This window comes from Falco punctatus (genome assembly GCF_963210335.1).
Source record: "Falco punctatus genome assembly, chromosome: 5".
In the NCBI taxonomy this organism is placed as follows: domain Eukaryota; kingdom Metazoa; phylum Chordata; class Aves; order Falconiformes; family Falconidae; genus Falco; species Falco punctatus.
In genome coordinates, this window is record NC_137584.1 from 85,019,711 (window position 1) to 85,036,204 (window position 16,494).

Consider the following 16,494-nt stretch of genomic DNA (forward strand, 5'->3'; position numbering starts at 1 on the left):
TCCCTTCCCTTCCCTTCCCTTCCCTTCCCTTCCCTTCCCTTCCCCTCCGTTCCGTTCCGTTCCGTTCCGTTCCATTCTATTCTATTCTATTCTACTCAGGGAACCAAGCAAAACAGTATATAAATCACCTTTGGACTTTCTTTCAGAGGGTTCAGCAGTTTCACGTATATGCAGAATTGTCACGGTTACAAAACCAACAGTGTGATGAACTTTATATGTGTATGCTCAGTGCTCAAGCTGCACTGTACTCTTCAAAATACACATCTGTATGAGGTAGATTTTCAGAAGCCACAACTGTTGTCTTATTGTCAGCTGCCTTTTAAGGTGATAGTAAAACTGCCCTAGTTGGAAACAGAACGAGGGCAATGCTGAGCACATCTGGGAATGCCACCTGTGCTGTAAAAGCAGTGTAAGTGATAATTCGCCGCATCCCTGGAGAAATATTTAATGATGTCCCCGTGTATTATTAGCATATGGTTAGCTGAGCAGAGGATGGGGGTTGGATGCCCACATGGACAAGCACAGAAGGCATGACAACAGAGTGAAAGAGAAAGAGGGAAGACAGACTATCAATACTCCTGGAGGACTTTGGCACCATCAGATACTGATGACCTACCTCAGATGCCTAAAGATAGAACCCATGTACCTGTGCAGGCAGAGCACAGGGGCTGTGTCCGTAGTTTGTACTCTTTATTTACTTGTCTGAAATTGGGTGCTGGAAGACAAAGGTAGCCAGTCTTCTAAGAATTTGACTTCAGTTCTCCAATGTACAAACTGGAAAGTCCAAATGCCATGAATCCTTTAAGTGAACCCTACAAATCGCTGCAGCATGCTAACATAGACAGGGCTCTTTGAATCCATCTAGAGCCAGACAGGCTAAGGAAAAAAAAAACACAAACGCAACAAAAAACCCCCACAACCCACCAAAAAAAACCCACACCAAAAAACAACAGCAAACGACAAAACTACATAGGAAATGGATGCATTTCCACCGCAAAACTAATTAAATCTACAGTTTTGGCTTTACTCCATCTAGTGGCAACCGGGCAGAAATTTTCCTCCCTCTTTGCGCGCAGAAGCAACAGCGGGTGAGCTGCTGCTTCAAGTTGGTGTTGGATGCGGGTGGCGTCGCTTGGCCACGTTTGTAGTCAGCGAAGCGCCAAAGCAGCCGATGAATGGGCTTTGGTGTGTTGGACCTGCTGAACATGGGTGCCATTACACCACCCTACCCTGGGTCCAGAAGCCCAGGTGCTGTTAGAAGGCAGGAGAAAGCACCCGATGACGGTGGTAGTGAAGGTCTGCTGGGTGCGTGTAAACAAGGAGTGTTTCGATAGAAAGGTTTGAGAGAAATGCATTTGTATCTTCTGCTGAAGATTTCTTAGGCAATAGAAATGTGACAGGGAAGAGACAGATTCATTTATATTCAAACATGTCCTAGAGTCCTCAGTCAAAAATCTTGGGTCAAATCTGGTTTTCCTGTTTGTTTGCGGTTTTTTTGTGGGGGTTTTTTGTTTGTTTGTTTGGGGGTTTTGGGTTTTTTTGTTTGTTTGTTTGTTTTTCTGGTAGAAGACTTGCTCTGTGCAAAGTATTCTTACGTATTCATGTGTCAGTCCTTGCTTGAAATTAGTTTTTCTCTGATGCTTTACCTGAGCTTGCAACACTTGAGTCTCCAGGTGAGTTTCCAAACCGGACAGAAATCACAGGAAAGCAAGGCATGTCTCTGGCTGCACCCTGGTCTGCCCTCAGGAGCAAAGGAACCTGTCTGGGCACAGGAGCTTTCTCTAATACAGGGCTGGATTTTGTGTCAGATTCAGATACGTTTAGTCTTTTTTATATTTAGATTTAGATGAATTTAGTTTGTGCAAAATGTATCCAAATCCAACAGAAATGCAACACCTGCATTTTAGAAATGTTCAAATGTCATTAGGACCTGCAAGCTTTAATTAAAGTTTAAAAATTGGTTGTGTATGTGTGTGCGTGCACACACAAGACACACACATATATACACACTATGTACATTATGACCCGAATACATATACTTATGTAGCTGTTTCTTAGAGTCCTTAGCAAAGTCTCTGGGCCTTATTCTACTGTATTATGTAGAATGGAAAATTAAAAAGCAAACCTTTTGAGATTTTGGATGAAGGCAGATATAGGAGGTCATCTTATGTGACCCCTCTATCAGTCAGGGTAAGAAAAAAATTCTAAATATAGTGAGATAATTTCTGTAAAGCATCACTGAATCATGCCTCTGTTTTCATTCAAATCATATAGTAATTAGTGAGTGATGATCTGGTTTAGAAGAAAGAACATATTGTTTTTGTACACTGTGCTTTGTGTACTGTTTGGGCTAAATTAAAACAAATAACTAAGACAATATTTTGCTTTGATATCAGTAAATATTGGCATCAAGAAGCCCTTGCCCCATTATTTTTAATGGGAAGAATTCAGTCTAAACCTTTTTTTCATCAAGTTAAGGAGGTGATGTCATATGGTAAAGGCTAGATATTCCAAATAAATCACTAACAAGTCATTTTGGCCGAGCAGTATGTGTATCAGATATGCAATTGAACATGTCTGGAAGAAAATGCATTATTGTCATAAGACTTAGGAGTCAGAGCCTGATGAGTTTGTATATCTTGCAAACAGTTACACAAGTAACCAGACATTTCCTGCACAACTCAACGTTTTTCAGGGAGCGTCCTAGACTTCATAGCAAATAACCTCGGATTACACACTTAGACCCTGATTCAGCACCCACCACTGAGTGTTCCTCTCCCTGCAGAGCCCTGCATGACATGCTTGTCAAATGCGTCTTGTAAAATCCTTTGCAACATCCAAAGGGAGCCAGCGGCCGAGCATTATGCATTAGTGTGTTCCGGAGCTGCGTTCCTGGAGATGCGGCAGCAGCTAATAATTCCAGGCTGCCTCTTGTACTTCCCTCGGTCTCTGCCCATGAGTGTCCTGACTGATTTGGAGCCCAGGGAGCTGGATCACCACCCCCCACATCCCCCAGAGGCAGCTCCAGGCCCCCGTGCTCCTTCCCTCCACTGCGGATGCCTGCTCCGTGTGGGGATCGCTCCAGCTCCACACCCACGGCCAGCAGCAGCACGGGGGAGATGCTTTTTTGTCCACTGCCAGGCTTCAGTCCATGCACAGCAGGACATAGATGTATAGGTTTCTGGCTATAGGTACCTGGCTCCGAGGCAGATATCCTGGAGGATGAGTTAAGCTCCCCATGGGCAGGGAGCGTGTGGGAGATTTAAGTGCTTCGTAGGCAGCATGTGATAGCCGAAGGTTCTGAGGGTAATTACTAAAGTTCCTGCTAATTTGATCTGCCATAAATCCTATAAGGTTTTATCAGTGGGGGGTGTCTAAAAATAAGCTTATTGCTCTTTCTCACAAATCACCCATGATTTCCCCCCCCCCCCCCTCCCCCAATTTCACTACCTAGCCATTTGAATTGACAGAAAAGAGTATCAGTGGACAAGTCAAACCTTTTCCTGATGACAACGTAGCAGAGCTCCCCCCAGAAGAGGAGCTATGCCAGTATAAGTTTGGTTTATGTAAGGCTCAGTTTTTGCAGTAGTGTTACTGCGGCTCTACCCTGCCGAAAATCAGTGCAGATGTGCAGGGTCTGTGTGGGAACAGGAGCCTTCCTTTCTCACCAAGCCCACAGGGGTACCTCAGGCACAGATCAGGCCCCAGGCAGGGCATTTCTCATGCTATAAAGTCTGGAGGTAGGTGAATATTTTCACAATCAAAGCAAGGCTGGGGAAAAACATTAAAAAAAGAAAAAAAGAGAAAAAAAAGCTGGCACGTCTCCAGGATGCTCTGTTTTTCATTTCACCTGAACTGTTTAGAATTTTTACAACTGAAAATTGCTTCTTTCCATCTGTGAAGCATTTGCTGCTTGGAAAAGATGCACAAAGCCAAGACATGAAAGACATTTGAAATAAATAAATAAACTAATGCATTCTTTGGAGAATCCATGCTGTTTCCCTACTGCTCCCCATTTTCTTATGAAGACCTCTTCGCAGATGGAGGGCAGCCGCTGACTCCTCAGCAGTAACGAGGGATGGAAAATAATTCCAGTAAGTAGATTATAGTAGCTCACTTGTTTGCAGTCTTAATAAGTCCTGGTTTTGAAGTGTAGGCCACCAAGTAGTTTAGTGAGGGGAGGGCATCTCTCATATATGTGCATTCATAAACGTTATAATTTCCAAAGAACAGCTTGCCTAATATCATGAGCCATGGCTAGGACTGCCTGATGCCAGCAGGGCGGGCATGGAGGATGTCAGGTGAGGCTGCTGCAGCCACTTCAGGGTCAATTCACACTAAAATAGCTGAAGATTGGCTATTTTATATGGCTCGGTGGAGACAGAGATACATCACCACATTTCTCTGGTCTCTTGATAGCCTCACAGAGCTTACAAGTACCTGCAACAAGAATAAAATTACAGTGGTGGCTTACAGTCGGCTTCAGCCCTCCTCCCCCTGCTCTGTAACGACTATCAGCATCCCTCTCTGCAAGGCATCACATAAAAACTTACCCCAGAGACACTTCTGAACTGAAACCATGTCAGGTAATTGAAAATTTTCAGCTGCCCTTGGATGTGAAATGGTTGCAGTAAAGCAGAGAGCAGGGTCTGCAGGCAAGGAGAGCAGCGAGGGAGACACTGGCTCGGGAAGAAGCAAAGCCTTTCCGTACACCTCAGCGGAATGCTGCTGGCTTTGTCGGCTGCAAGCCTTACCCTGCACTGTTCTCCCTGGAAAGGAGTTTCTAAGTGTCCTTCCACACACTCCTGGAGGTGACAGAGGTCAGCTGGTGACAGCGAGCACAATCTGTCTGGGAGCTGTGCGGGCTGAGGGCTCTGCTGGACCTGGATTCAGAAAGCAAAAGTTGCATTAGCCAGCAAGAAAAAAAGTTCTCGGGCTGTCCTCACTTAAAGCGATTAATTATTCAATGGGACTAAAGTGATTAATTATTTAATGTGACTTTTCTTAATTGTTGCTTTGCAGCTCTGAAATAGTGGAGGGAGTTCTTTTGGAACACCGTTCTACTGCCAGGTAGGCTGATTTGCAGCTAGGTGGTGGCACCAGCCTCTGTGGTCCACCAAACTGGAGACCATGCTTCCTTCAGGAGATGTATTGCTGGAGCTATGGTTGTATTTGAGGAATGCAGGAGAGGAGCCAGGTCTGGTAAGGACCTAAGGAATCCGCTCGTTATTCGGGTTGAAATATGAAGAGCACACAGGAGGTTTGCTCGCTCCTCTGTGACTGCTCTGGAAAAGAGAAAGCATGGGAGCTGGTCTCCTTTTGAACCTCCTACACCGCTGTTAGAACAGACTCAGGAGTAACTCTGTGGTACTAAAACCTTTTCCTCAGCTCACAGGAATTTTGGAGACACAAACTCTCAAGCTTTGAGCAAAAAAACAAAGAGGAAAACCATAAAGGTCATGAATCTGATCCCAGGCCTCGCAGGGCGGCGGCGTGTAGATGAGTTTGCAAACCTCAGTTCTGTCACTCTGCAACAGCCAGAGCTATCAGGCGCTCCTTAATGTGTTACACAAAAGGGCTGCAGTACACAAAGCCTGGAACACATCAGTTTACAGATCCCAAGAGGGTCCTGCGGAGTCTATTACTTTGATGAAGTGGTATTTAAAATTGCATTACCCAGCAGTTGTTTAACCCTCCAGATGTTGCCCCTGTGGAGTGTTTAATACGACGTGAAGCGCTGGTAGGCTAGGCCATAACCTCATGTCATCTTTTCAGCAGGTCACATCAGGTCTTACTATCTTCTACTAAATCAATACAGGATGACCTGACATCGCAATTTTCCTCCGCTGCTGTCCTTTTTTTCCAATAGCCAGTAGAAAAAAACAGAAAGGGGGAATAAATAAATAAATAAATAATAAAAAGCAAAACACCAAACCAATCCAAAAGAACAGGAGAAAGGAAGGAGGTCTGAAAGCAAACTCCAAGAAACTGCTGTTCGGTAGGTTGGTATTTTTATTTTTTTCTGTTTGCTGCGACAGCCCAGATAAGGCAGCTTGGTGCTGCCATCTGCTGTTGCTCCTATTTTCGACGTTGCCCACCTTGAACGCGTCAGAAAGGAGCAACCATGAAGAAATCAGCATCACGAATAAATAAAACACTAATTCTAAAGGGAAACAGGCAAAGAACCGATAATAATAATAATAAAAAAAAATCCCTTATAATTTCTGGCAGCATTTTTAAATCTTTGTACAACACTAATAGTCATTCCTCTGGTCACCGAAAAGTGCTGAGGCATGTCTGTCAGTTCAGTTAATTTTCTTTCCTTATGAGCAAGTCAACTTTTAGAGGCATTTAGTGGGAATCTCGTAATGGCTTACAGGTCGAGCACCTGATGTCCTACAGTGGTTTTCATAGTTTAGCTATTTGGTGCCACAGGTACGTGTTTACAGAGCTGGCTTCCAAAGTCAATTAAACCCGGTGGACGGAGCTGCTTTGATTAGCAGAGGGCTTTTATTAGCTCAGGTCAGAAAAAAGGAAAATTTCTGCCTGAAGGCTGGATGTTCTCTACAGCCTGTCTGGTGCTGCAGGCGGCTTTTAAGAATATGAACCAAATCCCTGCATTGACCAGAAGGAATTCAGTTGGCATATGCCCCATGGCATCACCCACCACGATGCGATGCTGCCTGGTACCTAGCTGGGCTGTGGCCCTGCCAGCATCTGCATCAAAACACAGTCCTGCCAGGTGTTCTTTTCTGGAGGGAGAGATGGAAATGAGGAGTGAACTTTTATTTGTTTAATTTTAGCACAAACAAACTGAAACTTTTATAAAATAAGGGCATTGGCATCTGGGATATTGAAAACCAAAAGCATTTTACCATTATTACACAAAACTGTTTTTCCCTCTCTGACTTTTTTTTTTATTTTGTGTGAAAACCTATTTGCAATTCTCAGCCAAATCTTTACCAAAGATTTCAACAGGGCTGAGATTTCAGCCCCTGCTGGCCAGTGCCAGCGCAAATGTGATGGCTGTTACAATGATTACAGAGCAACGGTGCTTACAGAAAATAACAGTTTACTGGCATCTCTTTTGGTGAAGTTTATGAGATTCAAGTATCAAGGATGTAGACGTGGATTGAACTCACTGTGCCAGCACAAATAATTTCTTGACACATGACTGCAGCCACAGAACTCAATGCCAGCATCACTCTATCAAATCCGAAAGGATTGACCACTCCTCTGACAGTTTGAAAACCCTGTGTGCAGACACTACAGCACATGACAGCTCAGGAGTGGATGCCGGTCACACCAAACTCTTGACAAATGTGTTTTCCATCATCTGGCTTCACCTTCTGCTATTCTAATAAAGTCCGATGGAGTGAAAATTTTGGCTTGCAGCTACCTGTAGCATGCCCTTGCCTGAAAGTAATAGCAGCTCTAAAGCAGCACTAGAGGTGCCTTTGTGTAATTAATAAAGCTGGAGCTTGGGATCTTAACCAGAGTTGTGCTGTAATTTCTAGCTGTGAGGAATGCTCCTTCTCACCTTTGCAGGTCCATCTCCTCCACCACTTACCTTTTCCAAAAATGCAAGGTTTCGGGAGTCCTTTGGCAGCAAGAAGCACAGGCATCGTCACATCCTTTCAGAATGAAGTAGCTGGACTCAAAAGAAGCATTTTGTGTATGTGTGTGTGTGCGCTTAAGTGAAAAGAATTAAGCAGGCTAAATGAGCAGACCCGTGCTGCAGTTGTGGTTAGTGCCAGTGGGACAGAATGGGCTCCCATCCTGGGAACTGCCCAGTGCTGATGGGCAACCACTGCTCCAAGTTTGAGACTGAAAAGTTCTGTCAAAGACGCACTAGACCCAGACCAAAGCTTAGAGATGCTACTAATACACTCACACTTCATTTCAGTCTCTCCCCCACCCTCACTTCCCTCTCGTTCTTGTTGAGCCCAAATATCAACAGTTATGTAGGCACTTGGTGTGATGCAAAATATAAAGTGAATTTGGGATAACATAAATCTGAAATGCAGATATGCAGAGATATATTTAAAGAGAGAAAACTTCTTCGATATATTTGAGTCACAACTAGTACATGAGTGCATGGGGAAGAAATAATATTTTCAATTCATCTGACCAGACTCCCAGTCCTGGAGACAACTGTGCTGGCAACAGGACAGTAAACACCATCCTGGGCACGGAGGTTGTGTTCACAACTTTTGGGAACACCCAGGAAATAAAAATCACCTTTGTTGTGATGGTGTAGATGTAATTCATGTTATTTGTTTGGTAACATTCACATTGTCTTTTGTCAGTAGTTTGCAGGGGAGAGAGCAAGCACGCGTAGGGAGCAGGCAGCTGTAGGGCATATGGCAACTGTGACCCAAATAAGCATTCACCTTTTCAGGCCAGGCATACTCCAATAGCCAAAGCATCCACAAACAGGTGATCTGACCTTTTAAAACTAATAGCATCATTGTCCTCAAGTCTTTCTGGGGACACAGAGTATTTATAAAAACAGATTTAGCTGGACCATATTGCACAGTTCAGTTTACCTTTTGGCATCAAGCTCTTATTTAAATGATGTGTGTGTGTGTCTGTGTGTATATCTCAGTTAAAGAGAATTCAGTCATTACCACCAAACGTTGGTCTCATCTGATCTGACAATTCCAATTCTAAGACCTGTATTTTTGGTATAATTCCTATTACACTCTCATTTTCTGAACACAAAAGCTTCAAAAAGTTTAAACTGCTATTGCCACTGTCCTGTATCCAATAGAAAAAATATATTTTTACTGCAGAGGAAAATGACTTGTTTCATGCTTCTCACATATTATCTTTATTAAACATTTGGACAGATACGCATCCATTTATTATATGAATAATCTATGGCTTCTTAGTCGGCAAATATTGGTTCAAAGTTCACGAGAGCAGGCTTTCCTGTGAACTTTCTGTATGTGCAAGTTCAGTCACTGCAATAAATCCTGAGACTATTGCCTGCTTAGCAGCGTTTTGCACTGTACCCCAATGGCTAAAACAGGGAAGCTGGGAGCTCTACATCTGGATATTTCAAAACCTCTGAACAGCTTGATTGGAGTTTGATTTTCTTCTTAAATAACGCAAGTTGCTCTGAAGAGGATGCGTAATCACAATTATCTGATAGTTAAATCCCTGGTGGCTAACATACGAAGCTCCACTACCGCTAACAGAGGTTTCGTTTGAGCAAAGTTTATTGCAGCATTTTGTAGTCGCTAGCAAAAAAGTGTTCTTTGTGCGTGCTGTAGTTCAGAGCTGTGAGGTCTTTGTGAATGGTTACTCTCAAAGCGCTACAGAAGTTCCTGGGTTCAAGGTGGCTCCTGGCTCCTCGGAAAAATGAATGTGTGGTTCCAGCCTGGGAGGAGAGAAATAAGTGAAAAAGGCGCATCCCTGGGCTAGGCAGGACAGGTCTGCCTAGTGCAGCTCTGCAGCCGGGACCAGTCAGTGCTAAGCTGGATAAGGAGAAGGAAGAAAAGTGAGTGCTGGCCCCAGTGAACACCAGTATCCGGGAATCCAGATTCTCAACCACAGCAAAAGCTCTTCCAGCCCTATTTGTCAGAGCAAAAGGATTTTCAGATTATAAACCCACGAGTCACCATGTGGTCAACTAACCGCGTAATTCCAGACACAGAACATCCTTGAATTTGATCCAGTTTAAACTTAAATACATATTTTAGATTTAAAAAAAACCAACAAGAACATCTATTCTCAATTTAAAAATTGCTAATGGTAGGAAAGTGACAATAACCTATTGTGATCCATGCTGGTAGCTAAGTGACTCCTTGGTGAAAAGCACAGCCTTTTCCTCCTGCGCGCTCCTTCTGCTCCAGCCGCCAGATCTTTTTATATCTTTATTTGCTAGGTTGGAAAAATGTTAGTCCTAAAGTAGATACTTACCACCTGTAATAGGTAATCCTTTAACCTTTTCTTGATACCCTTAAGACTGCATACCTACAGCTTCTACCAGAAGGTGCTCTCTCCAGCCTTCTGGTTGCCCTCTTGTGGCCCACACCCTGTCTGGTTTCCAGGCAGTCTGTAGGAGATTCCTTCTAGAGTACAGAGGAAACAAGGCCTCCCTGCCAAAAATGCATATTCCCAGGGGTCACGTTAATTTTTGACCAGTTTTGACCAGCTGGACAGGACCTGTTGTGTCCTGTTTAAGCTTACTGCTCCCCTGCAGAGGGGACGCGCAGCCCCTACACCTTGTTTCTTCGCGTCTGCCTTCACTTTTGCCCATCGGATAAATGACTATTGCTCAGTCATGTGCCAACAAATGACCGAGCACTTCAGACTTTTCCTTCTAGAGTTCTTTTAATCCTCATCATATACGGTAACGTGAATCCTTGTAACATCTGCCAACGTTTGAAGTGACGATTTTATTCTCTTGCCGGCCTTTGATGCTACCTCTGTTACTAACAGTAAAATCAGTACTGCATTTTTGCAGGACACTATCAGAAGCAAAGCTGCTCAACTGTCCAGCTGTAGAAATGTTAGCTAGTATCAGCTTTACTCTGTGTACCTTCATTTCCCTGAAGTCAGACGTTATTATTCCCTTCACGTCTAACTATATAGAGTTACTATGCTGCGTTTTCAGCTGAGAGGTCTCTCTCAAGGGATGTAAGGAAGGCTGGCAAGTAGCAATCATTGCCTGTTTATATCATGCTTTTCAGGCGAGAGAGCCTAAGTTATTTATTAATTAATCAACTGCATGGCGTAATTGAAATAATATATTCTGCACGTACTAATTAAAATAACGTATTATACGTAGGTGGAATGAAAACCACAACAAAGATAAATAAAAGTTCTGCAAGAATTTAGTGGCAGATGACGAAGAGGACCCTGGCAGCAACAGGGACACAGTTCTCTGGTGCCTTGCTCTATTCAAAAAGGCAAATTCACTGTCTTTCTTTCTGAAACTGGTTCATACTCAGGCTAGGCTCTACATGCCAACTCCACCTGTTTTCCCTCTTTCAAATGCTGAGCATCTTTTGATATGTTTGATAAGTCTGTATTAAACCGTTCCTATCAGAGTGCCAAAAAGACTCACATGTAACATAGAAAATAAATCTCATGGCTCTTCTTCCGTATAAACTTCTGCAAAAATAACCAGCTACAAATAAGTGGGGATGTATATTTTCCATGATTCATGCTGCAGAACGCAGCATAGGCTGTGGGACTGTTGTACAGAATCTGAGCTTTCACCAAAAAAAAAAAAACAAATCCAAAACCCAAACCATTACCAGGCAGTCTGATGGCAAGGGAAGCCTTCCCAAACAAGAACTGAACATGAATCAAGTCAGGATGACTCAGATTGTTTTTGTGATTCTACAGAGAGACAATCTGAGATAATAGCTGGGTTGTGTGAACTATTGCTATAATTTATGACTATAAAAATTCAAAATACAATGACTTATATTCCTATTGCTGTTGCGAGCTGGGCTTTTATTTCTACTAAGTATACCAAGAACACTGTAAGATGTGTATTTCTAGCCCATCTGTGTGAAGAAACAAGTAGAAACGTATTTATAAAAGTCCTCTGTATGCTTCGTAGGCAATATTCAAAGTTTCATCCCGACAGACATAGCAGCATCCCTTTTGCAGGCTCGGGGAAGCACACTTTGGTAAGGAGACGGTACTGTCACAGCCGGACTGAGTTACTGAGGTAGGTAGCCAGCCTGAGGACACTCAAGAATTTATAACACAATTGTTACATGTTGAAGCTTGAAACTTATAACAGAACAACATTTCCTTTCCAGATGGAAAAATAAAAAAAAATAGAGAAAAATAACCCTGAGCCTTTGCTTAAATACACAAATTAAATTTGTACTGCTTTTGATAGAAAGAAACAAAGAAACCTGAGCTATTTCTGTTTTACCAAACAGAATTACTGCCCAGGTGTTGCAGCTAGCATAGCATAGGCAGCACAAAGCACCAGTACAGCAAAAGGACATCTCTGATGTTTGTGTGTTGTACGGGCAGGTTAAGGAAATGGTTTTAATTTAACCAAGCAGATTTCATGACTCAAGGTGAGAAAAATTCTTCTTTAGTGCTGTACTCCATCCTCTGCCAGAAAGCTGTTCCCAATCAAAACTATATTTATCCATTATTTACCAGTTTAGTCAACTGAGGACAAGTTGTTCTGAAAATATTTGTTTAAGTCAGCCAGCCAGGCAGCAAGAAGAATAAAGGGAGGAAAGAAAAAGCACAGCAGAAACACATCTAAAATACCAGGGAAAACCTTTCTGTTGACTTTTTTCAGGATTTGGCCAAGATCTGCAGCTGACAGTTGAGAATGATGGCTATTAAAATAAGGGAAGGAGAATAGAGGAACTAAAGAAAGAAGAGGCAGAGGCAGAAAAGCAGTGGGAACTTCCCAAGTTCCTGTTAAAATGGGCAACATGAAGGTCCAGCTGCAAACAAGCAACGGAAGGGAAAGAAAACTGAGAAAATGAAGTAAAAGATGAGTGACTCTTGATTTTAATGGATGGAGATGTCAGGCATTGGCCTTGCCTGCAGATTTTCCTGAATGGGTGCAAGAGCCACAGGCTGGCTGGGATATTGAAATAGCTGGGAAATGAGGAGAGATTATTCACGTCTGAAGCTTTGGGAAGATCCCATCTGGGTAAGCAGTAAAGAGAAAGATTTATCTTTCATTTTAAATTAAGTACAGTTTGGAAATGATTAGGGAATTTTTTGTTACAAAATTATATTTGGGGTCCTCCCTGTGAGAGAATATTTTGTTGGATTTTTTTACCCTGACAAAATGACTTTAGTAGAGCACAGTGCATGCAGGGGGTACGTACCCATAATGACCGTGAAAGGACAAGCACCGCACAACCAGCCTTATAGGATTCAGGAAGGACAGAACCTAAGTTTAACCACAAAGAAATCCAAACATGTTAAGAAATGTGTCTGAAGTGACTAGCAAATCCTCCAAAAATCAGTCTTTGCGGGGAGAGTAAATGTGGAAGGCATTTTGTCTTCTTAATCCATAACAGATTGACATGTCTTTTGAAGAACAAACTGCAATTCTTTCTAAACAACGAAGCCTTGAAGGAAGACCAGGCACAGATCTACCAGCCAGCATAAAGGTCCTTTAGCTGCTTTCCTCTTGCCCCAGTTCTTGAAACTTGTCTGTTTTTGAAATAATAACATCCAAATACATAGCTAGTAGAAAGACATTATAAACGATGGAATCACTCTGTCGATGCTCCAGCTAGAAGGACACAGGCCTCCAAACTTTGTAATGGTTTACAAAGGAAGACAACCTTGTTATCCCAGGCTTACAGACATGAACCAGGACAGAGATGACTCATCACAGTAAGTAGCTGTTACATGGCCCAGGTCTAATTTTTCATGGCCACCACTTTCCTACAGTGCACTGAGGTACCAGTGTCCTCTTGAGATCACCTCAGCAGCCTCCTCACTGCTGGGTGTTTGCATGTGCCATGATGTGCCTCCTCCAAGGCCCCTACACTGCTGCCAATGCTCTTCTTCTCAGGCTCGGGCCCCTCCACACACATGGCCACCATGGTCCAATTTTCCAGGTGAGCAGCGTATTGGTCTTTCCACCTCTGCGTACGTACAAAGGGATTATTTGAACAAAACCAAGGAATAATCTTACCAGAAATTCTCCACATTCTTGGGTAATGTGATTTGGAGACCCTGACTGACCAAAGCCGCCTTTGATGATGGACAAACTGTCACAAAGTTGTTCCTTTTTCTAGTGTGGAACTCCATCTGCTAGGACTCTACACCATGACCTCCCAGGCAGTGAAAGACACATATAGGATTGCACAAAATAAGCCTTACTACCGAGGGGAAAGAGAAGTTGGTAGCAATCTTCCCAACGGTTACGCTTCAAAAGCAGCAGCCTGTAGACGTCACAGTAACGTTCAAAACTCCAGCAGCTCCCTCGCTGTGATCTTCCTTTCTCCATCAGCAGCTGAGGCAGGTTTTGAGCCAGCAATGTTTCCACACAACTTAGTAGTGGAAATAGCAGTAGTAGCAGCAGCAGTAATAATAATAATATCATAACAGTAATAGTGCCTGCCCCTCCCCATCACTGCTCCACATGGAAGGTTTTGTAAAACAGCTTTCCAGCAGAGCTGTGCCACTTGCACACGCAGCGGGCAGATGCAGAGCACATCTGTTTCAAAGGACGTGCCATCAGCAGCGCAGGCACTGCCACGAGAAATGCCAGCCTATGAAAAGGCACCAGCAGACTTGCTGTCGGATCCTGTGTGGTGGGATCCTGTGTGTGGCGTCCCTCCTGTGAACCAGAGACAGGAGCGCCCAGCCTGTGTGACAGCAGTAGGCGATGTGCCGCCTCCATCCCGCTGCTCCCGCACGCTGCTCGGTACATGCTGTACCACACAACTGTACTTGCTCACCTCTACAAATATCAGGTTGCCAGTCATTAATACGAGCTTTTGTTTTCTTTATGGTAAACATTTTTACATTCCCAGAGAGGAATACAGTGTACCACAGTAGGTTTTCAACTGTCTTGTCTTGCTTCTATAAGGCTGGGAGGATGGTCCAAGAAAAATCCCTGGGGAGGATGAAGGGTTCTGACGAAGGACTCCCCATCCCCAGCTTTGAACCAGTTACTAATGCCGGATCAGTTGCCTGTACTAGCCAGTGAGGAGCGAAGCAGAAGTGAGCGTGTTCCCCTGCTCCAGGAGGTACCCTCGGCTCCCTCGGGCACTGCTGGCTCGGTGCGGCTGAAGCCCCAGCACCGGTGCAGATGGCGGCCGGGCACGGGCACGTTCCCCAGCCCAGCTGCATCGTGCAAGCTGGAGCCCAGCAGCCAGCTCAGCCCAGAGCTGCGCTGCACCGTCACAGCCCTCCTTGCTCCCCTGGGAAGCCAGCACTGCTCCCAGCTGCTGGAAAACTGTGACCAGACCCCATGGTTTTGGTTTCTACTGCCTGCCCAGCCACATCATCAGATGGTCTCATTTTTTATTTTTTTTTTCCGCAAATGATGTAGACATCAGTGAATTCTTTAGATATTAAAAGACTCTCCTTCAGTCTGCTATGCCACCTCTGAACGTGACCCCCCACCTAGACTGCAGCCCTTCAAGTTATCCTTCATTTGTTTGTTGGTGTGCTCCCTTAGATCTGCAGATCGCTTTGATTATTTGAACATCTGGAAGCTGTCACATGCTTTTTTTTGACCGTGACCATCTGAAATATTACCCAGCAGGACTCAGGGGGAGACACAGTAAGGAAACAAAAACATCCTACTCATAAGAACATGTGGCAGGAATTATCAAGTGACACCATCCCAAAGGGGAGTGCTATATATCCCAGCAAAGACAAACTTTCTCTCCATGCCCTAAAGATGGGACAACTGCTTTCCATAACATCCATTCCAGGCATAAAAAAAATTGCTACATACCAATATCTAATATTTTTTTCATTAAATATTACGTTAGGAAAGTTGGCCACCTATTACTAGTGGAGAAAAAGCATTTCTTTCATCTTCTGAGTCTCAAAGCCAAAGAGCAGCTCCCCACGTACATCATTCTCGATAGACAAGCCTTCCCAAAATAGTTCAGTGTCTCAGATCATGAGGGTGCATAGCCCTGGTTTGCCTGTTGTCCTCACTTGGTGAAACTGGAGTGGGATATGTAAAAAAAAAAAAATGAGGCAAAAAATGTTGGAATACAGAGGCAGAGTTTCTTGACAATCCCACCACATGGAGTAGAGGCTCTGGAGAAGAGGGGAAAGGCAGCCCAGAACAATGCAAATGAAACCCATGTATTTGCAGCACCCACAAAATGTAATTCAGCTGTGCAGGTGAAAGCTCACAAAATTCGGGCACAGTTTTTAGATTTGGTTTCTCATTCTCACCAAGATACAGAAAGCAAGTGAAGCTTGGAGAGCTGCAAAGACCAGACTGGTGCAGCCTGGCAGTGGTGAACTGGTTAGCCAGTGGTAGTTTAGCCTTTGCCAAGGGGTTCCCCCTAAAACCAGAGCTAGATGGGAGCGGGTTTTCTTCTGACCAGCCTGTTTGCTTACAGATCATGGGACCAAAATCCCATTGCCCGCGGTGGGATCAGGGGAACAAGCAGGAGCAGCATGCCCATGCATGACTTTGACTTCAGAGCCCCCTTCCAACAGGCCAGCAGCAGAGGGGCTCCCCGCCAGGAACCCCCCCGAGAAGTCGCAGGCAAATCCCAAATCCATACGACTCCTTCTTCCACCAGCCCTTAGCTTCTGCACCTCTGTGGGGTCAAACCAGGCACTGACGTCCTGGCTTTGCCTGGTGGCTGCTGCTGTTTCTTCTTCCTTTGGGGCTGCTGTTAAAGTCGGTGGCACAGCATCCGCTGGTCCCTTATTTCACACAGTCCCCGTAACTGGAGGCAGTTTGAGACAAGCCGTGTGTTTCTTCACACAGTCCCAGCAAGCCAGAAAGAATTCCTTGTGATGCTGTGACATCTGCTCCCAGGAGCTGTCTTA

General features: G+C 44.2%; 1 protein-coding gene across 2 annotated transcripts in view; it reads right to left on the minus strand.

Annotated features, from left to right (window-relative positions):
* Nucleotides 1–77: 77 nt before the first annotated feature.
* Nucleotides 78–16,494, minus strand: part of RGS7 (regulator of G protein signaling 7) — a 256,673-nt gene continuing 240,256 nt past the window's right edge. For both annotated transcript variants that reach the window (XM_080389764.1, XM_080389763.1), the window contains exon 17: nt 78–9,385. In XM_080389764.1, the coding sequence (XP_080245890.1) occupies nt 9,224–9,385 (162 nt within the window). In that variant the 3' untranslated portion in view covers nt 78–9,223. The remainder of the gene's footprint in view (nt 9,386–16,494) is intronic.